The sequence below is a fragment of the Aedes albopictus genome, chromosome 1 (assembly GCF_035046485.1).
Source record: "Aedes albopictus strain Foshan chromosome 1, AalbF5, whole genome shotgun sequence".
Taxonomy (NCBI): domain Eukaryota; kingdom Metazoa; phylum Arthropoda; class Insecta; order Diptera; family Culicidae; genus Aedes; species Aedes albopictus.
The window spans coordinates 92669112-92693312 of record NC_085136.1 but is presented as its reverse complement, the minus strand read 5'-3'; the positions used below and the strand labels follow the sequence as shown (position 1 = coordinate 92693312).

Here is a 24201-nt window from a genome sequence, read left to right as displayed (position 1 = left end):
AGGTGATGGACTCTCATGCCTACTCTTCAAAATCACTCTGGAAGGTGTGATGCGACGTGCCGGGCTCAACAGCCGGTGAACGATTTTCACAAAGTCCGGTCAATTTGTGTGCCTTACGGACGACATGGACATTATTGCCAGAACATTTCGAACGGTGGCTGAGCTGTACACCCGCCTGAAACGCGAAGCAGCAAAGGTCGGACTGGTAGTGAATGCCTCAAAAACAAAGTACATGCTGGTAGGTGGAACCGAGCACGACCGGGTCTGTCTAGGTAGCAGGGGAGAACCTTCGAGGTGGTGAAGGAATTTGTCTACCTCTGATCCTTACTGACGGCTGACATCAATGTCAATCGTGATATTCGAGGGCGCATCATCAGTGGAAGTCGTGTCTACTACGGGCTCCAGAAGAAGCTGCGGTCTAAAAAGATACGCCCACGAATCAAATATACTATGTACAAAACGTTAATAAGACCGGTGGTCCTCTACGGATACGAGTCATTGACCATGCTCGAGGAGGACCTGCAAGCACTCGGAGTTTTCGAGCGACGCGTGCTAAGGACGATTTTTGGCGGTGTGCAGGAGAACGGTGTGCATACGGATAAATACGAACCAAAGATGCAAGAATGCTGGATAACAACCCTGCAAAGTTGGTGTTTGATACGTGAACGGAGAACGAAGAACGTGCCTCTGGAGCCGATCTACTGATGACTTCAAACGTTCAGGGTGACTGGAAACGATTGGCCCAGGAACGAGTCCAGTAAAGACGGATTATTCATTCGGCTTAGACTCACCGATACGAGTTGTTGCCCTTCAAGTATCAATTTAGAATACTGTTAACTATTTAAATAATATGGAATGAGCTCCCCGACGAATATTCATGTAACTATCCAGTGATTATGCGCTCCTGATCGACACAGACAAAAGCGGCATCTTGCTTCTGGCTGGCATCGGTACCACGAATCACACTGAGGTCTACAATAGTGTACTGTAGTAAAAAGAAGAGATTAACTTCCGAGAAAACCCATCAGTAATCCATGTATCATATCTTAACTCTTCCCAGAAACACAACATCGGCTTCAATAGAAACATTGACCAAATATTGTCCCTTCTGTGTCATCTTCCACCACATGAGTCATAAAATTTGGACGCAATAAACCATCAGAAATGGCCAAGTTTGTGCTCTTTCATCGAACGCGCGCGCATACACAGTTGTTGGTGTTTCCCTTTCTCGACCCTCGCTCGCCGCCGTTCATTCACACACAAAAATTGTCATCGTCATCGTCAATTCCATCCAGCATACAGATGGATAGGAACTGGATAGGGCACCGTAGTAGCTACCAGATACCGACGTACTAAAAGGCAGAGAACGAACACAACTCATCGCTATCCCCCATTTTCGTCACACTTTCTTCTCAGACTACTGTGGCTGTGTGAAAATGTTTTGAAAATTTCGCCTTTTTGAATTGGAAATTGAGAGAGCTCGTCGCTCTCCAGAGCACCAAAAAGGACATCTCTCACTGTTCGCCAATTTTTTTTCCGCGCGCAGGGTTGCAAAATTTCCGCGCGGAGAATGGAAATCCTTCGGAGAGCCACAACAACGGATCCCCATCGCACGCTTCTCGCCACAATTTTCCTATTTTTTCTGAATGTGAGAGGCTGAGAGAGTTTTGGAGAGTGTTGCTCATCCCCCCGTGTCGTCGTCCCGTTTCGTCATTATGCGTTTGGACCGACATAGTCACAGTAGTGTCTAGGTTGGCTCAGTCAGTGTCGTTCCGATAATCCACACTAGCCAGCAGCAGAGTCTGGAAAACGGGTCAGTCAGTATCGTCGTGGTTCTGCTCCGAGTAGCATTGGCAGCATCTCTGCTTCAAACCTAGTTCGAGTTAGTGTGGCTGACGATTTTTTTTTTCTTCTGTCGGTTCTGTCTGCCACTATTTCAGATTAGAGCATGTAGCAGAGGGGTCGTTTGGGTGATTCGGTCCTTTGAAGTGCCAGTGTCGAGTGTGTGGAGTGTGTTGCCCACAGAGATTTAGTTCAGTTCCAGTCAAGGATCCTCCAAGTTGGCCAAGTTGAGGGTGGAAGCATAAAAGTGAATTTACTGCCGAGGTCGTTCGGGTCGGATTTGGATTGATTTGGAGGGAAGCAGTTCGGTTGGGGCCGGAAGCCCCCTAGGGCACTGTTGGGGGTGTCGGGTTGTGGAAAATGCAATTGTCGGCTGTGCATAATTGAGTTTTCTCCGCCATCCGGATATGGGAAAGTTGTTGGCGGCTGTGGTGGAATTTTGTGTAGATACGGTGCATGTGAGTTCATATTTTGAAAATTGGATTGCGGTGGTGAAGCAGCAGATGAAAATTTTGTCCTCGTAGGAAGAAAATCTAGTGAAAGTGCCCCAAAGGGGAGAGGAAGGATAACTAGCTGAAGGTGAAGAGAGGGCGGTGGCCCAAGGAGTGTACTACGATAGTACTACAGACGGATGTAGTGAAAACGTCGGAGTCTGGGAACTCGGCGGATATCGCTCCCACTCTGCTTGGAAGCGGTAGTGTCTATCGGAGTTATTCGATGATACGAGGACGATGACGACGACTTTCTCCGGATTTGCAGTGCGATAAGCACACACAGATAAGCTAGCTAAGGCGGAACACAGGCGAAGCAGCTAGGAAGTGAAAGCTGAACAACAGTTAATCAAGTGTGAGAGAGCAATGTGTTTGTGACGTCAGTGATAACAGGAAAAGTGTGAAGACTCACACAAGTGTGGGTGCGTAAGGACATCTCGGACGCGCGCTATGTTCGAAGTAAGATGTTGATGCATTTGCTTTGTGTTAAAGAAGATTTTCTTTTGTGAGATGGTGACTCTTTTGTAAAACTAAATATTCTGTTTGTCTTACTCAAAAACATCATTTATATGTATTTTTGTGTTATCTAAGCAGAGGATGCATCGGAGTGGCATCCCTAGTTTATTCATGAGCCGGAGTTTCCCCCGGATTCCAATTCAAAATCAGCGAGTTATTTGGCTTAACTTCGAAGCCTATTTTACTTTTAATATTCTTTCCTGGATTTCTCCAATGGTCCGTTTCGGATTTCCTTCAGGTTCTCCTTTGATTACTTTAGAGGTTCCGACAAGAATTCCTCCAGGTTTTTTTTTGGAACTCCAATGGGAATCCCTCCTGGAGTTCTTTGTTTGAACCCTCCCGGTAATCCGTTGATTCCCGGCATTTTCCGGCATTCCTGGATCCTTCCGGAATTCCTTCATTGATTACATTGATATTCCTGAGATTACATCAGGAATTTCTCCAGGGATACCCTTAGGGATTTAACTCGGGATTAGTTCATTCAGTTATTCATTGAACATCTTTTGAGGATTCTTACTGGCTTCCTTCACTGATTTCTCGCGAGAAGAAGAATAATTGGACATTTCTTCTAGGTTTTCCTCATAGATTTTCTTCAGAGAATCATCACAGCATTCCTTTAGAGACTCCCTCTGAGATTTTTTCATTGATTTCTCCTGAAATCCTTCAATAGATTTTTTGCAGTATTTGTCTTCGATATTCCTACAGTAATTTCGCTCCCGAATTTCTGTTGCTATCGGCTTTTGATGACATCGACGATGGAACTCCACGTTGGAGATCCAATTGTGAGGCCACCATGCACGAATTATACACCGTGTCCAATAAGTTCTCATACAAAATCAAATTGAATTCATTTCTCATCTGTAATTAGGATTTTCAAAGTAAGTTTATTTATTAAAAGAACAACTAACATTGATCAAATACAGCATATGTTTTGGAATTAACTGTCCTTTATCCTTCTTTGCTGATCGCTTATGTGTCGTAAGTCGATTTTAGCTGGCACGCATGCCATTTCATTGGAATTTCATCTCATTTTAACAGGTAAAGGTTTTAGGTTGAAACAAATTAGGTTCCTGTCCTCACCATTGTTAGTAGCAACTATGTTCAGAAGAGAAAAAAATATAACTTTCTGTATTGGTGAAGTACGAAGCCGTTTTATGTTGTACAAAATAAAACGTAAATTAAACAAAAATGTCCATTTACCTGTTTTAATGAAATTTGTTGTGTTAAAGAAGCATGGCTGCATATTATCTTGTTGATTCACATTATTCTCACTTCTAAAATATGCTTGTGTCCCTATTGTGGTAAATTTGGTTTAAAATTTACGTTTTATGATGTTTATCTTTAATATAACGGTCATTTTCAAGGAAATCAGCCCAAGTTGAGCTTACTTGTAAATTTCTTAAAATATAATCAATAAAATTGCTTAAATTTAACCTTAGTATATCCATTTGGAACAATACTGGGGATAAAAACTCAAAATTTAACATTATGAACTCTATTTAGCTACCGTAGAATGAAGAACTTTTCGAACATTTTTCTTGCGTGCCGGAGCAAACGGATTTCAGAAAACGGAAGTGTACTGCTAGGCTTCTAAAAACAAACAAAAAATATCGTTATTCTAAACCATATGCTTTATTGAATCAGTTATGTGTGGCCCTTCAATACATGCATTCATTTTAAAAATATGAATAACAGATGTGAAATAAAATTATAATTTCTAAATTTGTATTTTGTATGAGAACTTATTGGACACGGTGTATACCACAGGCATCTATTGATGAAGCCCTGCAGCCTTTGCGTGTTCTCCACTGATACATACCAGGTTTCACTAGCGTATAGCAGCACATATTTCACATTCGAGTTAAAAATTCGGATTTTGGTGCGTCGACTGATGTGATTGTTTTTCCATATATTTCTCGAACTCGCAAGGGCAGTACTCGCCTTCTTGATCCGTGCACCTATGTCGATCTTGGTGACGGCATCGGCTGCCATTTGACTACCAAGATATTGGAAGCTTTCAAAATTCTCCATTGATTGCCCAGCTACCGTAAAGCTGGAAGGGTTTACCGTGTTTACATCCAATGATTTAGTCTTGTTGACGTTGATGGTAAGACCTGCCACTGAGGAGCGATTGACAAGATCATCGAGCTTGCTCTGCATATCAGCACGCCGTTGAGCTAGGAGAGCAGCGTCATCCGCCATTCCGGAGTCATTTAGGTGCTCCATGGTAATGGGCTGCCACAGCAATCCACGATTTAATTCACTGTCAATCGCACCAACCAGGATCTCGTCGATTACGATGAGGGACAGTAGCGGTGATAGTATACATCCTTACCTCACTCCAGCAACGACCCGGATGGGATCGGACAAAACACCGTTGTGCATGAAAATGCCCTGTACGGTGCTTCAATGAGGCCGATAATTTTCTCAGGGCCTGAGGGCTTCCCACATGTTTCCGTGGTTGAGACGGTCGAAAGCTTTTTAGTAATCAATGAACATCAGATAGAGAAACTCTTGGAATTCATTGATTTGCTCCAGGATGATACGAAGCGTGATAATATGGTCCACACAGGATTGTCCGGCATGGAATCCTGCTTGCTGTCGTCGGAGAGTTGCGTCAATCTTCTCCTGTATCCGGTTAAGGATCACTTTGCAGAGGACTTTGAGAACGATACTCTCTAACATGATGCCCTGCCAATTATCGCATACAGTCAGGTCACCCTTTTTGGGTACTTTTACTAAGACGCCTTGCATCCAGTCGACCGGAAATGAAGCCGTTTCCCATACAGGGGATACTCAACTGGGACAGGTAAAATTTTCACTTTTCAAAAAATGTTCAACTCGCTGTAACTTTTCGAAAAGGGCATCAAATATGCTCATATTTTTACTGTAAGTTCATCAACTAGTTGTGTATCAGTGGTTCAAATTTGTGAAAAATCGGGCCATTCTACGCGAAGTTATAAAGATTCTAGAAAAAGGTATAATTATCCAATAGTCAACTTTGAGCTGTTATATCTCCGGATTCTATTGACCGAATGCAATGAAATTTTGATCATTTGTGACTAATATAATGAGCTTTGAAAAACAGTTTACTTAATTTGAATTATTAATAAGAAAAAAAGTTGTGGCGGTTTCATTTATTCTATGTTTTTTAGTAAATTTATCTATTTTTCATATGCATCCCATTACCGGAGTCCGATTTCCACCTCTTCTCGATGGATCCCAGCAATGCGCAGTCAGATCTCGACGATTAGGAGATGATGGTCAGACGCAATGTCGGCTTTTTCAATTTAATACCGGTTATTTTGTTACTTCCTTCCAAAACATATTCATATTGAATTAAATTAGAGGGAATTTAAATGAACTATAATTACTATCTCGAATTTTGAAGCGATGATGAAGTTTTGGATAAATTGGTGGCATATTAGAAAAAATAATCCAATCGTAATTATTTTCTTCCTTGTGAAGAATTTTAAGTTTAGTCAAAAGTTTTTGATAGCTCATTATATAAGTCATAAATGATCAAAATTTCATTGCATTCGGTTCATTGAATCCAGAGATATAACAGCTCAAAGTTGGCTATCGGATAATTATACCTTTTTCTGGAACCTTTATAACTTCGTGTAGAATGGCTCGATCTTTTCCAAATTTTGACCACTGATACACAACTAGTTGATGAACTTACAGTAAAAATTTAAGAATATTTGATGCCCTTTTCGAAAAGTTACAGCGAGTTGAACATTTTTTGAAAAGTGAAAATTTTACCTATCCCAGTTATTTTGAGTATCCCCTGTAGGGGAACAGAGCCCAAAATGCCAAGATGGGGTAAAATGGCCCAACTCATAAAATCATTCCTGTATGGGACTTGATCATTACTGTAGGTGAATGGCGTCAATATATGTTTGCATCGAACATTATTTTAGAAGCTAGGCCACCAAACCCACGGACAATCTTTTGATTTCCCAATGAAAATTGGCAACTTCCGGTTTGTCGTGCTTGCAATTATGGTTTTCTGGTGATTTTATTACCAGCCAAGTGTTTCCAACGAGATTGAGGCACACATGGAAACGCATGGTTGTTGATGTCTACGCTTTCCATGTTAGGGGTCATTCAAATATTACGATCATCATTTTGTGGGGAGGGGGGTAACACTCCATTTATTGAGTTTACGAAAAAAGCGGGACAGAGGGGGGAAAAGGAGTCGGAAATGCCCGAAAACTGATGGACGTAATTTTTGAATGTTTTCATGAAGTGGCATCTTACCCCATGGCAGACGGTCGTTTTGCACCACTTCCGTTTTACGAATCAGTTTTTAAAATCGCTGAAAATCAATGAAAATGCAATAGTTTAGTGAATAGTTTTGCTGAAGTATCGATCAAATATTGTCTAGTTGCTGTTACCACTTTGAAAGCCTAACAAATGAGGCTAATTATCATTGAAAACGATGGAAGTTTGAAAAATGGCATCTTACCCCACTTGACCCTATGTTGCGGAATAATTGATGCAGTAGTGTGCGGTTACTACGGGGTCAGCTTAGAGCATCTCAGCTGCTATGCAATCGAATGGGACCCTGTTCGATTTCATGCTACGGATGGTTGTTTCTTTCCCTTGCACTGATAGAGCTTCGGTGTTGACACGGCTAATGCGTCGAACCCTTGACAGATCATGCTGAGGTGTTGCTGGCGTGGCCGACACTTGAAAAAGGTTTCCAAAGTGCTCGAACCAGCGTTTCAACTGGTCAGCCGGGTCGGTCAGTAACTGTCCAGACGTGTCTTTCACGGGCATCGTAGCATTCATCTTGGTCTCACTAAGACGACGTGAGACATCGTAGAGGAGACGGATGTCGCTGGTGTTTGCGGCTTTCTCGCTTTCGTAGGCTAGGAAGTTCGCCCACGCTCTTTTGTCCCGTCTACATGAGTGTTTCACTTCCATCTCGAGAGCCGAATAGCGCTGACGGGCTACGACTTTGGCTCCTCGTGTTTTCGCTCGCTCTATCGCGGCTTGGGGCGTTCTTTCGCTCCTCTATCTTCCTCCAGGTACTATCTGTGATCCACTGCTTTCTCCGGGTGCGTAGCTTACCCAAACTATTCTCGCCGGTGGCGATGAAGGCATTCTTGATGGCGATCCATTGATCTTCTACGCTTCCACCTTCTGGGATACTTATTCGCAACACGGTTCTTTAGCTCCTCGACGAAGGACCTTTTCACCGCAGCGTCTTCCAGTCGGCGTGTGTTCAACCGGAGCCCGATTTTCTCCTCTTCTCGATGGATCCTAGCAATGCGCAGTCGGATCTCGCCGATTAGGAGATGATGGTCAGACGCAATGCGCAATGTCGGCGCTACGTTTGTTCCGCACATCAAGAAGGCTCCGTCTCCATTTTCGGCTGATGCAGATGTGGTTGATTGACGGTTACGTTTCCTAAATGGAATCTAATTGTGTGCAGATCTGTTGGAGTGTTTTAGATTATGAATAAGGTTGGTTTGAGGGGATTAAGTTGCAAGTGGAGTTAAGGAGAGTTCTGGGCGTGCTCAGGAGGAGCAATTAGGGGGATGGGATTGATTTGGGACTGTTTAAGATTTTCTAAGAACTTTCTTGAGCATAAATCATCGAATCTACATGCATATCTTGTGTTCTAAAATGATTAAATAAAAGTCATGCTTACACAGCGCCGCTGAAATCTCCCTGTAGCTTACTTAAGCGTCTGAAACCCGTCAAAAATCCACTGAAGCTTCTTAAAACGCCCTCGAACCTTATTTAACGTACCTGAGACCCTCCGAAACTCCCCGAAAGTACCCCTGAAGCCCCCCCCCCCCCCCCCAGTGCAACGTCTCTAGCAATACCACCCCCTCCTCTCCTGAAACTCCCATGAAATACCTCTGAAACCACGCCCTTTAAATCTCCAGGTCACTCGCTCTTCTTAAACTTCTTTGCAATCTTCAAATCCCTTTAGGTAATGAACTGAATCCATTTTGGTAATGAATCCATTTAGTTAAAAATTCAATTTAGGCAGTCCCGACTCGTTACCTAAATGGAGGTTTTGGTGTACTTTGGTAGTTAACGGGCTAATCAAAGATATTCATATACACTCCCGTGCAAAAGTTTGGGGTCACCCCCTCAAATACATGGAAATGTTTTTCGGTCATATCTCAGTCATCTTTCATTTAATCCAATCGTTCTTAGACTCTATCGAAAGATGAAGAGTTAGATTTGATTCGTAGGTACCTTTCACAAATTTTATATGAAATTTTTAGTATGAAAAGTTTACCTAAACTTACATGTTTTTCCTAAATCTGTACGAAAAATTATTTTCCGTGTAATTAAAAATTTGGTCGACCAAATTTTAAAATAAAAGTTGCACTAGAACCCTATTTCTATCCTCTTTGAAAGCCATTCATTAGATTTTAGCGGAAAAATTCATAACATAATTTAAATTGTCAAGTTAGGTTTACAAGTCACCGTGCAAAAGTTTGGGGTCACCCCTTAGTATGCTGCATCGTGCAAAAGTTTGGGGTCACCTTCCAAATGAAGTCTGAATCGGATTTTTGTTCAAATCGTCATTTTTTTTGGCGCAACTCCAATTCTTGCTTTGATAGTTTAACCCTTTGGAGCCGGAGGGGTCATATATGACCCCGGCGATGAAACTGAGCATAACAAACGTGTTCGACACCAGCGAGGTTGCGTCGACAGCGGCAAAACAAATCGGCTCCAAAAGGTTAATAGCCAGACACAGAAATGGTTATGAAATGTTCATAATAAGCTTTTGACTATGTTAAGGTAGAAAATGTTATATAAAATCAATACTAAATCAGCAAAGTACGTTATATAAAGTGCAAAAGAGGATGGAACTGAAATAAAAAAGACTGATTCGTGAATTCTACCCTATATAACTGTAAGTGTTATAACCACAAACATACCATTACCCCAAAATCCATAAGTTTCAGGAATGTTACATAATTTAATTTAAATGAAATTTTCATCAAAAAGTTATCCCTTTGCTTTGCACCAAAACCCAAAATCTCGAATGTAATAGTACATTCGGAGAAATGACATTCGTTGTAATGGTTTTTGGAATAATGGTGTATTTGTGGTATTAACACTTACAGCTATATAGGTTAGAATTGACAAATTAGTCATTTTTATCTCACGTCTATCCTCTTTCGCACTTTATATAACGAACTTAGCTGTTTCAGTATGGATTTTTGTACCATTTTCTAACTTAACTTAGTCTAGAACTCAGTTTATGAACATTTCATAACCATTTCTGTGTCTTGCTATTCAACTATCATAGAAGGAATTGGTGTTTACCAAAAAAATGACGATTTGAATAAAAATTCGACTCCGACTTCATTTCAAAGGTGACCCCAAACTTTTGCACGATGCAGCATACTAAGGGGTGACCCCAAACTTTTGCACGGTGACTTGTAAACTTAACTCGATAATTTAAATTATGTTATGATTTTTTCCGCTTAAATTTAATGAATGGCTTTCAAAGAGGATAGAAATAGGGTCCTAATGCAACTTTAATTTTAAAATTTGGTCGACCAAATTTTGAATTACACGGAAAACAATTTTTCGTACAGATTTAGGAAAAACATGTAAGTTTAGGTGAACTTTTTATACTAAAAGTTTCATATGAAATTTGTAAAAAGTACCTACGAATCAAATCTTACTCTTTATCTTTCGATAAAGTCTAAGAACGAGTGGATTAAGTGAAAGATGACTGAGATATGACCAAAAAACATTTCCATGTTTTTGAGGGGGTGACCCCAAACTTTTGCACGGGAGTGTATGAAGCATTCAGCTTTACACAAGTTTAAGCTCGGGGCTTAGGGGCTGTTCATAAACCACGTAGACCAAAAATTTGGCCATCTCAGACCCTCCCCCTCCCCCCTCGTAGACTTTTGTTCATACAAAAATTTTGAAATTTGTATGGAGGGTAGGCCAGAACACGCCCCTCCCCCTCCCCTTCCCACAAAAAGTCTACGTGGTTTATGAACAGCCCCTTATGATATAGGAATAAAATCAATGTGGTGCTTCCAAGATGTTTCCATAAATTAGGAGAGTTTGTAGATTTGTCTTATCTTACTTCATTCTGGTAGGACAGTCAATGTTTTATTCAGTTTTCTCCTTTCACAACAAATTAACTTCTGATTTGAGAAAGTTGCTTTACATATAGAAACAACATTTTTCTTCTATTTTTTGACATAAAGTTTCCAATGTAACAACGCCTGCTTCTCAGTTTATTGTTCTATGGGCGCTTTCACAGTTATCTACTAAGAAGCAGTGCTGCACCCTATCAACGTCAATGGTAATCAAATCGCTGATTTTGATAGGCATACTGTGATCCAAGTGAGCGTACGCTCTGTGGCACCACTGACACTTTCCATTTTCTGTCAGAACAGTGTTGACTGGGATGCTGTGTGGATATCAGTGATAGGCCATCTTTATAGTTCGTTGAAGTGTGCATCGTGAGAAAATGGCAGGCTCGAAGATACCCTCTTCCCAAGGAAGTAAAGGAAAATTCCTTTATAAAAAGTTGCTGGACCGACCGGGAATTGAACCCGTCACTCTCAGCATGGTTATGCTGAATACCCGCGCCTTTACAGCTGTGACCATAGTAGCCCGAACAATCTTGGGATTCTATTTTCATAAATATATAGAATAGCGTGGTTCAAAAAATCATTTTTGCTCCACACCGCTTATTCGATTCGTTACCAGATTCTAAGCCTTCTTCCAAAAAATGAGCTGATTTGGTTGAAAATTGAGAGTGCACAAGCCCTTCAAAGTTTGTATGGGAATTTCTATGAGAAAAGGACGTTTTTCATTCAATTGACCGTAGCATTTCCCCAAGTGCCCTAGAGTGTTAGTTGACCTTTTATGCTCCTAGGATACTGTATCAGCTACAACTTTGCTGAAGACCACTTTCAAATCGGACGCCTCATTAATTAATTATTGATTTTTATCCAGAATGAAAATCTTTGATCATGATGATTACACTTTTCGATGGGCATCACTGCAATTTGCCTTGAAGCATAGTAGCCATGATTTATGTATGCTATCTTTGGCGCCATGTGCAGCAATGTTGCCTGCTGGGAAGCTGAATGATCACTGCTAAAGTTTCTCCAGTTGGATAGAAATCGGTAACTAATTAATGAGGACTCCGATTTCAACGTGGTCTTCGACAAAGTTGTAGCTGATAGAGTATCCTAGGAGTACCAAAGGTCAACTAACACTCTAGGGTACTTGGGGAAATGCTACGGTCAATTGAATGAAAAACGTCCTTTTCCCATAGTAATTCCCATACAAACTTTGAAGGGCTTGTGCACTCTCAATTTTCAATCAATTCAGCTCAAATTTTGGAAAAAGGCATAGAATCTGGTTATAAATCGAATAAATGGTGTGGAGCAAAAACGATTTTTTGAACCACGCTAATATAGAATAGACTGGGTCAACAAAGTCGATTTTTCGTAACAAAGCTTTTTCGGTTCATTTTAGCGTCCAAAGCAACTGTGCAAAATGTGGGAGCGATTGGTTGCTTCCCCGTATTCCGCATTGCGATTGAAATTTGTATGGAATTTAGTATGGGAAAACATGCTTTTTTTGCATTTTTCTTATAAATTGAAATTTTTCGTCTAAAACTTTCTAACAAATGACGTTAAAATATAGCCCAGGATATGCCGAAAAACTTTGCCGAAGACTGCAAAGTGATCCGACACTTGTGAAGAAAGTTATAACGTACAGATTGCCCGGTGGTGCTTAACATTTAACATGTAAAGGAATAACATCAATAATAAAATCTCAATTTTTTTCCTAAGTTACCAGGCGAATAACTTTTTTCACATGCGTCGGATATCTTTGCGGTCTTCGGAAAAGTTTTTCAGCATATCCTAGGCTATACTTTAACGTCATTAGTTAGATCGTTTTAGACGACAAATTTAAATTTACGAGAAAAAATGCAAAAAAGCACGTTTTCCCATACAAAATTCCATACAAATTTCAATCGCAATGCGGAATACGGGGAAGCAACCAATCGCTCCCAAATTTTGCACAGTTGCTTTGAACGCTAATATAGATTGAAAAAGCTTTGTTCCGGGTTGATACGATCAAATTTGAAGTTTCTCCATACAACGTTGACCCACTCTAGTAGAAATCTAGAAAATGTTAATGCTTTGCTGGTTTCAAAAGGCTCAAGGGAGTTTAAGGATTCAGAGACTCTCAGTAAAGATTTAAGATAGCTTCGGAGGGATTTCTAAGTGGTGTAACGGGTCTCACAGCGTATCAGATGGTGTTAGGGGGTTTCAGATAGCTTAAGGGGATTCAGGGGAGTTACCAAGGGAGTCAGAGGGAGTTTCTTTAAGTTTCAATGCGTTTCAATGCGTTGCAGGGATTGCAGGAGAGTTTCTAGATGCTTAAAGAGCCTCAAAAGAGCTTCATAGGATTTCCCGGAGGCTTCAGCGGACTCCCCAAGGAATTAAAAGAAATTTGTGAGGCTCTCAGGAGGATATTTGGGAGGTTTTCTTGTCTTTCAAGATGTGTTAAAAGGTACCATGAGGTTTCAAGGGAATTCAGGGAAGTTCAAGATAGGTTTTAAAACAATTCAGGGGGTTTCCAGAAGTTTTAGAGATGCTCCTGGTAATTCCGAGAAGTTTCCGAGTGATTCAGAGGACTTTTAGGTGGGCTTCAAGGTGGTCCATTGGATTTCAGGGGGTTCAAGGGTGCATCAGAAGGTTTGCAGCGAACTGCGGGTGAGTCTGAAAAGCTCCAGAAGGGTTTCAAGGCAATTTAGGGGGTTTCACGAAATTTTAAGTAGTTTTAGAGGAGTTTTCAATGGTTTAATAGTTATTTATGTAACAAGTTGCAAAAAGTTGATTTTTTCAGCACGAGTCGTACATTTATCCAACGAGGCTTGCCGAGTTGGATTAATACGAAGAGTGCTGAAAAAAATCGAATTTTGCAACGAGTTCCATACAAAATTTTATGCAATGATTTTTTCATAATGCAACTCATTAGAGTTGCATAATGTTCATAATGCAACTGAAATGAGTTGCATTATGAACTTTATACAATTATTTTTCATTATGCAACTCATTTCAGTTGCATAATGAACCAGTTCGGAAAAAATGGTCATTATGATACCAAAATGAGTTAGATAAAATATAAATTATGATACTGAATTGCATAAAAGAAATTTCCTTGATATCAGATAAATTTAGCGGAGTTTTGATGCGTTTCATCAGGTTTCGTGTGGTTTCTGGAGGTTTCAGTGAGCAGAGTTTGAGAGTATCTATTAAACTATGTAAACGTTACATGTTCAAATATAACCATGAGTGTACCGAAAAACTTAGTCGAAGACCGCATAGCGATTCGATGCTCGTGCTTAAACAATTCTCGCTGGGCATTTTTTGGAAATAAAATGCTAAGTGGAGCACACTTTCAAAAAAAATTGAAGCTTGTTTTGAAAGCTTTTATTACTGGATTACTGCTATGATTTTTGGTATGGCCTAAAGCCAAACAAAATTGTTTCAAGAAAGGAAAGTTTAAAAAAGTCACAAGAAACTTTCAATAAGATGCTTGGTAAATAACTTGAAAAATACTTGAAATGGAAGATTTTTAGTATCGGGGATATTTTTGAAGGATTTATTAGAATTCGTTTCTTATTTATGTAGTCTTCTGGTCGATTTTTCCCGTAATAGTTTGGAAAATCATTATGAACTTTACTATTTATTCGCTGCAATATTTCAAAACTTGTTCTCATGAAGGTTTTCAAAATCTCATACTTCATATACTATTTTCATGTAACATTGTTATCAGATGCTCACGTTGATAGTAAATTAACTACAAACATTATTTTTTATCACATTTGTAACTCCAACTTTCCAACTTCGCGGTGCTCTTGGTAAAGCTTTATGGTGCAGAAGTGCACCGCGATGCACGATCTGAAAACCTCAAAGGAAAAACAGAACAAGTATTGCAACAATAGTGTATTACCCTGACTCACCTAGATATCTCGAAAATCAGAATACCTATAAAATGCCGCCTTCAGAAAAGTTGTTGATTTAAGGTTTCTGGATAACTTTGCTGAAGACAGCATCTTTGTAAGTCCTCAGGTTTTGGAGATATTGAGGTGTGGGATGCAATATTGTTGCAATACTCTTTGTGAGTTCATACTTATGACGGGTAGTGTAAACGCATTTCAAGGTTGCAAAGAAGTTTGAGAAGGGAAAAAAGCTAACAGATGAAAAGTGCAGAGAGGTCAAGGCTTTCAGATTTCAAAGCATTTCAGTGCTCGTCGGAGGTTTCACAGACTATCACGTGAACTTCACGTGAGTTTCAGAGGCGTTTCAAGGTGTTTTAGTAGGTTTCAGAGGCGTTGTTGCGAGCTGTATTGGCTCTCAAGTGAATTTCAAGATGCTTTCTGAGCGGTTTCAGGGACATTTTAAAGCATTCCAGGACGTTTAAAGAGTATTTTAGGAAGCTTTGGAGGTTCTCAAACTAGTTTCACAGATGTTTCATGGGGGTTTAAAAAGCGTCCAAAGCGTTTTCAGGCGTTTTAATGCGTTCCATAGCATTTGAGAAAGTTTCAGAGGGATTTTAGGGGGCTTCAGAAGCTCTCAAGAGAATTTCACGGAGGTGTAGAGGCGATCTACTGCGTTTCAAGGCACTTAAGGGCGTTTCAAGAGATTTCAGGGGAGTTTAAGTGGAAATCAGAGGCTTACTGGTGAATTTCACGATGATTTTGGGGTGGTTTCAGAGGTATTTTAAAGCGTTTCAATGCATTATAGGGTGCCTCTGGAGATTTCAGAGGATTGATTGGGCTTTCAGGGCAATTTCACGGAGGTTTCATAGGCATTTCAACACGTTTAAAAGCGTTTTAATGCATTTTAGCGCGTTTCAGAGACGCTTAAGGGGTCTTCAGAGGTTCGCAAGTGAATTCTATGGAGGTTTTATGGGGTGTTAGCCCTGGCAACACGGCCGATCATTCGACGATGTGTGCGGAACCCAGTGACGGCCGAGATCATCCGTAGATCGTAGATGCGTGTTTAGGTAGGGTAACGAAAGATCATTAAAGTAAACGTCAGATGAAATGAGTTGCAGAATTCAACAGACAAAAAATATTTTGCATACGTAGTTTTGTGGTTCGATAATTTCGAGGAAATAATTTCTAATTATTGTGTAATTTGATTCCTAATGTAAGTACGATGAAAATTGAATATTTCGTAATAATTTCTAAGCCATAATTTGTTCCTATAGCTAACTAAGAGTACGGAAGAGTAACGTTATAGTACGGAGGAAATAACGTTTTACTCTCCTCTGGATTGTATGTAAGTAAGACTATGTCAAATTGCATTATTAATTATCAGAATATTTCCTACAAAGCAGATCATATAGTGAATTCGAAGTGGTAATCATAAGTGGAAGTCGAGAAGGGACAAAACATAAATAGTCAACGAAACTGTAAGTCGAATTGTACCCCAAATTTGTTGATCTATTGATAACTTACGATAATTTCTAGCTTAAAAGCAACATCGATAGGAATAAAACTGTTCGCTGAAGAGATCTTGACTAGTTTTCCTTTCCTGCGGCCACAATCTTTTAAGAGTTTCAACTACCAGCTGTTAGCAGGTGCACGGCAAGCAATGGCAACAGCATTAGGATCTCAACCATGTATCCAGCAGAGCTGTCCTGGTTGCAATAAACCCAATTCCGACGGCGGGGCGACGGTCGTTTGTTACCAATGTCGGCGCTGGTATCACGATGCTTGTGCGGGTCGAACTGGGGAGATCGAAGATGGCAGTTGGTCATGCGTAGCGTGCACTCTATCCATAAGTGGGACGGCAAAATCGATTATATCTACGAGCAGTACTCGATCGACCAGAATGCGACTGGAACTGATGCGATTGGAAGAACTTCAGAAGGCTAAGGAGAAGCATATGCTCGAACGGCAGGAACGGGAGCGGCTACGAGAAGAACGTATCCAAAAGGAGAAGGAGGACTTAGCAGAGAAATATATCGACGAAAAATACGCTTTACTGATGTCGGAGACATTAGAGGATGGGGCCAGTAGCGTGAGAAGCCGAGGAAGTCGTCAGAGAAGTCTGGATAAGGTTAGCACATGGATGGATGCAGGGCAGCGAGAAAATTCCGCAGAAGATACGGCATTAGGAGATTCGATAGTGAGTTTACCACAGCCGCCGGTAACTGGGATCCAGAACAACCTTCTACACGGAACTCCGTTGAGCTCACTCGGAGTTAAGGTGGTCAGTACCGGCGAATCAAAGCAGAATACTGGGGAAGCAGAACAAAGGCCAAATATGTACCCCTTACTTCCGGTACAAGAACTTTCTTCGAAGAGTGATAGTACAGTAGGGGCGGAACAAAGAGGTCAGTATGGAGGAACGAAGGTGCTACCGACGATTGCAGAAAACAGTTCGTTGTTGATACCTTCGAATGCTGCCGCGCACACAGTATCATCGTCCGCACCGATTACTATTCAACCGTCAGTGTCGTGTGGGAATGCGCCGCCGAAATTATCTGCTAACTCGACAGCGGCACGATTGGCCGCGCCTGATTCAGCGCTACACCAATCCTTTTCCTCGCGTGTCCACATTAACGATGCCCCAGCTGCTTTCCCGACTATGCTTCCACCATCAGCTCCGACTTGGATGGAGCCCCCAGTAGCGAGAGTAGATTCAGCGTTACCAACAGTAGCAGATCAACGGTTTTTAAATGAACCACCTCAGCTACAACGTCATCCGGTTTACGCGCCAGCACAGCACTTGCCATCCTGGCAGCCACCTTTGCCATATGCATGCCAATCCCGTTCACTACTGGCAAATGGAGCATACAACGGAGCATCGGAACCTTTTCTAGGTCAATACCAGCAGCAGATGGCAGCGAGACAGGTAGTCCCAAGGGAACTCCCAGTCTTCACGGGAAACCCAGAAGACTGGCCTATATTCATTAGCAGCTATCGTAATTCGACAGTGATGTGCGGCTACACGGAGGCCGAGAATTTGATGCGACTCCAAAAATGTTTGCGTGGGAATGCATTGGAGGTAGTACGAAGCAATCTGCTGCTGCCATCTTCGGTTCCGCAAGTCTTGGATACATTAGAGACACTTTTCGGCAATCCAGAACGGCTTATTCAGTCCTTACTAACTAGAGTGCGAAACACTCCGGCTCCAAAGTCGGACAGGCTAGAAACGCTGATAAACTTCGGGATTGTTGTTCAAAACTTAGTTGGACATCTGAAGGCGGCCAATCAACAAGTTCATCTTACAAATCCTTCGTTGCTGCACGATTTGGTTAGTAAACTTCCTGCGAATATCCGACTGGATTGGGCACTCTACAAGAAGCGCATGGTTACTGCCGACCTGGAAACCTTCAGCAACTATATGTCGGCGATCATTTCAGCAGCAAGCGACGTTACGCATTTCAGTGATCTCGATATTCAACAATCATCTAGAAACGAGAAGCAGAACTCAAAGGAGAAGTCGTTCCTGAACGCCCACAGCTCAACAAACGATTACAAACCGCTAGGTCAACGCGGTAGCGATAGTAGCAGCAAAACTGCGGGTACGGTAAAGCCTTGTTTCGTTTGTCAGAGAACAGGACATAGAGTAAAGGAATGCTTCGAGTTCAAATCACTTTCCTTGAGTGACCGCTGGAAAACTGTGAAAACACACCAACTTTGCCCAAAATGTCTCGTACCTCACGGTAAGTGGCCATGCCGGACATCAAGATCTTGCGACGTTAGCGGGTGTATCGACAATCATCATTCGCTTCTACATCCTGGAGTTCCCGAATCATCCGATGTCGCCGTAGTATCCGTACACCGTCAACCGAAAAGCGTAACGATTTTCAGGATCATCCCTGTTGTTTTGTACGGCAAAACAACGCAACTGGAGACATTTGCCTTCCTAGATGAAGGATCGGATTTAACGCTAATCGACGAAGAAATCGCCGATCTGCTGGGAGTGAACAAAGGTGAACAAAGAAATCTATGTTTGAAGTGGACTTCGAACGTCACTAGAGAAGAGGCAAACTCTAGACAGATCAATCTGGAAATAAGTGGAGCCGGGGGTGGCAAACGATTTCCTTTAATGAACGTGCGTACTGTTGGACGTTTAGACTTGCCCCTTCAAACATTGGATTACGTTCGGTTGGCAGAAAGCTTTCCCCATTTGCAGAAATTGCCTATCTGTAGCTACGAGAACGCAACTCCGAGGTTGTTAATCGGACTGAGCAATCTGCAACTTGCGGTTCCGTTGAAATGTCGTGTAGGTCGTGGTAATCAGCCTGTAGCGACCAAGACTAGACTGGGCTGGACAGTATTCGGCAACATGGCCGAATCTAACGCGTCTCACTCATTCCATATATGTGAGTGCACAACCGATGAAAAGCTACACAACTTGGTAAAGGACTTCTTTGCAGCTGAAAACGTAGGAATAGTAAGCGGACCTTTGCCAGAAGGCGTTGAAGATGCTCGCGCCAAAGCTATTCTACTAGAAACCACAAGGAAGGGCAACGACGGGCATTACGAAACCGGTTTGCTTTGGCGCTACGATGAGTTCGAGTTTCCACCAAGTTATGACATGGCTGCCAGAAGGTTTTACTGCTTGGAGCGCCGACTTCGAGCACATCCGGAGTTGCGAGACAATCTGGATAAGCAGATCATCGAGTACCAATCGAAAGGCTATGCACATAAAGCCAGCAGCCGAGAATTGGAAGATGCTGATACAAAACGCGCTTGGTATTTGCCACTGGGTCTAGTGACCAACCCAAAAAAGCCCGGAAAAGTCCGGATCATTTGGGACGCGGCCGCAAAGGTTAATGGTGTGTCCTTCAATTCAATGCTCTTAAAAGGGCCGGATATGCTAACCTCATTACCATCGGTTCTTTTCCGATTCCGTGAACGCAAATTTTGTATCACGGCCGATATTAAAGAGATGTACCATCAAGTCAAAATCCGCCCAGCTGACCGTACATCTCAACGATTTTTGTATCGATCTGATCCATCACAAGAACTAGAGACCTACATAATGGATGTGGCAACGTTTGGCTCTACGTGCTCTCCATGCTCAGCACAACATGTTAAGAATGTCAACGCTATCGAATGGAAAGAACTCTACCCTGAAGCAGCATCCGCGATAATAGAAAACCACTACGTGGATGATTATTTGGATAGTCGAGACACGGAGGAAGAGATGGCGAACTTGGCAATTGACGTCCGAGTGGTACACTCCAAGGCTGGCTTCGAACTAAGAAACTGGCGTTCTAACTCGGAAGAAATTTTGCGACGAATCGGGGAGGAATCGGCAACTACAGAGAAGATAATCGGTGGAGACAAATCAAGCCAAACCGAGCGAGTTTTAGGGATGACCTGGATGCCGACTGATGACACGTTCACGTTTTCCGTTGTTCTACCAGACGATCTGCAACAAATGGCCTTCGGAGCAGGGAAGGTAACTAAACGAGGCGCTCTACGATTGCTGATGACTTTGTTCGACCCCCATGGTTTGATATCCAACTTCCTCATACATGGCAAAATTGTACTACAAGATCTTTGGCGCAGCGGAGTAACCTGGGACGAAGCGATTCCGCAAGAGATTTCTGTTCGCTGGAACCGTTGGGTCAATCAACTTTCAACTCTTCAAAATGTCCGTGTTCCACGATGCTATTTCCCTTCATATAACGTACAAGATCTGCAAGCTCTTGAGCTTCATGTATTTGTTGATGCAAGTGAGTCGGCATATGCATGTGTCGCCTATTTTCGCATCATTGAGCGGGGTGTACCACGATGCGCATTCGTGTCTTCCAAAGCCAAAGTTGCTCCGCTTAAATCTTTGTCAATCCCGCGTTTGGAGCTTCAAGCGGGTGTTATAGGCAGCCGACTAGCCAAGGCGATCAAGGATAATCACACATTTCCAATAAGGCGTACTGTTTACCACAGTGATTCTAGTACGCTACTGTCGTGGATCAGATCAGACACCCGCAAGTATCGACAGTACGTGGCAGTGCGCGTAGGAGAGATTCTGGAAACAAGTGAAGTTTCCGAGTGGCGTTGGGTGCCAAGCAAGCTGAATGTGGCCGATGAAGCAACGAAGTGGTGCAACGGACCGGCATTAGAACCAGACAGTAGATGGTTCAAAGGTCCAGAATTTTTGTATCAACCGGAAGAACACTGGCCTCGACAGAAGTGTCTACCATCAGACACCACAGTGGAGATGCGATCGAGTAACACTCACCAGGAAATAGTATGTCGTGCAGTCATCGATATTTCACGTTTCTCAAAATGGGAACGCCTTTTACGGAGTGTGGCATATGTATTTCATTTTATCGATTGCTGTCGAGCACAAAAGGAGGAGAGAAAAAGTCTGCTGGATCAAACAGATTTCGAACGAGCGGAGCGGACACTTTGGAAACTGGCGCAGACAGATGAATATGCAGATGAACTGGTAGAGTTGAAGAAACAATCGAAGGGAACGGGAAGACGACAGCTACACTTCGATAAGTCCAGCAAGATTCGTAAGCTTTCGCCATTCCTTGATGAATTTGGAGTGATAAGGATGGAAGGGCGAATTGAAGCGTCTCCTTTCGCGTCCTTTGATGCGAAATATCCAATTATTCTCCCAAGGGTGCACTATGTAACTGAACTTCTGGTTGAATGGTATCATCGGCGTTTTGGGCATGGTTTCAACGAATCTGTTGTAAATGAAATAAGACAAAAATTTCACGTATCCCATCTGCGAGTTTTGGTGCGCAGCGTAACAAAACGATGTAAGCTCTGCTTAGTACGCAAGGCAGAGCCAAGGGTGCCCAGAATGGCTCCTCTCCCCACGGTACGAGTGACTCCATTTGAACGGCCGTTCTCGAAAGTAGGAGTCGATTACTGTGGCCCGTTTGCGATCAAAGTCAAAAGAAGCAATGTTAAGAGGTGGGTGGCATTGTTTACCTGCTTGGTCACACGAGCCGTGCATCTCGAGGTGGTTGCGTCGTTGTCTACAGTATCATGTAAGCTTGCTTTCAGGCGGTTCATCGATCGTAGAGGTGCCCCTACTGAGATATATACAGATAACGGGACCAATTTTCAAGGAACGTGTCGGGAATTGGCTGAACAACTTGCGAGCGTAAACGAGGGATTAGCCGAAACTTTCACCGACGCACAAACAAAGTGGATCTTTATCCCCCCAGCTTCTCCACACATGGGAGGCGTGTGGGAACGCTTGGTACGTTCAATCAAGGCAGCGATGGAAGGTCTACGTCATCTGCGGTCCCCTACGGAGGAGGTATTTCAGACCTTGTGTACTGAAGCGGAATCGATGATGAACTGCAGGCCGTTGACATATATACCATTAGAAACCTGTGATCAGGAAGCCTTGACTCCCAATCATTTTTTGCTTCTAAGTTCGTCAGGAGTAAAGCAAGCCGTTAAGACACCGACAGACGACAGAATGGGACTACGAAGTGATTGGGATCAGTGTCAACTGTTGCTTGACCGATTCTGGACTAGGTGGATCCGCGAGTACCTGCCCACCATCACTCGCAGGACGAAATGGTTCGAAGATGTTCAGCCGTTGTCAGAAGGTGCTTTGGTATTTATAGTAAATGACAAGCAGCGAAATAGCTGGGTACGAGGCAAAGTAGTTAAGCTGATTCCAGGAGTCGATGGGCGAATAAGACAAGCTGATGTCCAGATTGCTGGAGGGGGAATACTCCGACGAGCCGTAGCAAAGCTAGCCGTTTTAGACGTGATAGAAGCCAGTAAAGCTGACGGAACCGGGCAACTTTACGGGTCGGGGGATGTTAGCCCTGGCAACACGGCCGATCATTCGACGATGTGTGCGGAACCCAGTGACGGCCGAGATCATCCGTAGATCGTAGATGCGTGTTTAGGTAGGGTAACGAAAGATCATTAAAGTAAACGTCAGATGAAATGAGTTGCAGAATTCAACAGACAAAAAATATTTTGCATACGTAGTTTTGTGGTTCGATAATTTCGAGGAAATAATTTCTAATTATTGTGTAATTTGATTCCTAATGTAAGTACGATGAAAATTGAATTATTTCGTAATAATTTCTAAGCCATAATTTGTTCCTATAGCTAACTAAGAGTACGGAAGAGTAACGTTATAGTACGGAGGAAATAACGTTTTACTCTCCTCTGGATTGTATGTAAGTAAGACTATGTCAAATTGCATTATTAATTATCAGAATATTTCCTACAAAGCAGATCATATAGTGAATTCGAAGTGGTAATCATAAGTGGAAGTCGAGAAGGGACAAAACATAAATAGTCAACGAAACTGTAAGTCGAATTGTACCCCAAATTTGTTGATCTATTGATAACTTACGATAATTTCTAGCTTAAAAGCAACATCGATAGGAATAAAACTGTTCGCTGAAGAGATCTTGACTAGTTTTCCTTTCCTGCGGCCACATGGGGGTTTTAGAGGTGTTTCAGGATCGGTCCAGGATCTTTTCGTAAAGGAAATTTTCTTGACTTCCTTGGGTATAAAGCCTGTATCCGCAATAATCGGGACACAGAAACACAGCTGTAACTCTTCAATAGATACATTAAAGTTGCTCAAATTTGGTTAAATAACATCTTAAGATGTGTTCATTTCACCTACAAAATTTCATGTGAATCGGTGCCGTACTTTTTGTTGTAGCAATTAAAGAGTAGAATGTGCGCCATTGAATTTTGTATAGCCCCTTGTTTTGCTTGTCAGCGCTGTAACTTTTGAATTCGGCGAAGAAAAAGGCTGACATTTTAAACACAAACCTCTCAATCTATGTTCGTTGCATAGGAAAAATTTCAAAAAAATCGATGCACTATCAACAATTTTATATTCGAAACATGTATTGGGAGTGAACGTGATTTTAACCCCTCAGACAGCAATTAGTCAGCACCCTTTATTGTTTCGATTGTACTATTGAAAGTACTATACCAATAATCATCAAATTTTGCAGATATAATATACAAATAATCAACTACCTTCTGTGAAAATTTCATGAAAATTGGCAAAGAAATTCAAAAGTTATGAATAGGCAAACATCATACATGAAAAACACGAAATTTTTTCTTCAAAACTCACCCCTATCAACACCAGTAGCATTCAAACCAATGGATAAAAGTTGATGAAATTTTGCAAGAAAGTGTCTCTATAAGTATCATAACTGCTAACAAAATTTCATAATTATCATCACAGAACTATTAACTGTAGCGTAAAAGAACCATCTACTATGCGAATGAAAATTGGTCATGATTGTACAAAATGCTTAAAACCACGTCTGCTTGTTTTTCATCCACAGTTAAAAGTAATGTATCGATTTTTATGAAATTTGGCAC

General features: G+C 41.9%; 2 protein-coding genes across 3 annotated transcripts in view; both read left to right on the top strand.

Annotated features, from left to right (window-relative positions):
- The first annotated feature begins 1704 nt into the window (after positions 1–1704).
- Positions 1705–24201, top strand: part of LOC109427366 (proton channel OtopLc) — a 97530-nt gene continuing 75033 nt past the window's right edge. For both annotated transcript variants that reach the window (XM_062845037.1, XM_062845036.1), the window contains exon 1: positions 1705–2792. The gene's annotated coding sequence lies outside the window, so the exon portion shown is untranslated. The remainder of the gene's footprint in view (positions 2793–24201) is intronic.
- On the top strand, positions 15808–23284 carry LOC134288734 (uncharacterized). Its single transcript, XM_062854505.1, has 4 exons — positions 15808–16039; positions 16101–16167; positions 16230–21786; positions 21880–23284. The coding sequence occupies exons 3-4, from the start codon at positions 16487–16489 to the stop codon at positions 22724–22726; spliced, it is 6147 nt and encodes a 2048-aa protein (XP_062710489.1). The 5' UTR covers positions 15808–16039; positions 16101–16167; positions 16230–16486; the 3' UTR covers positions 22727–23284.

Coding starts and splice junctions, on each gene's coding strand:
- LOC134288734 (XM_062854505.1), top strand. CDS start 16,487: ATGGCAACAGCATTAGGATCTCAACCATGTATCCAGCAGAGCTGTCCT. Junction 21,787..21,879: donor AAAAGAAGCAATGTTAAGAG/GTGGGTGGCATT, acceptor GCTTGCTTTCAG/GCGGTTCATCGATCGTAGAG.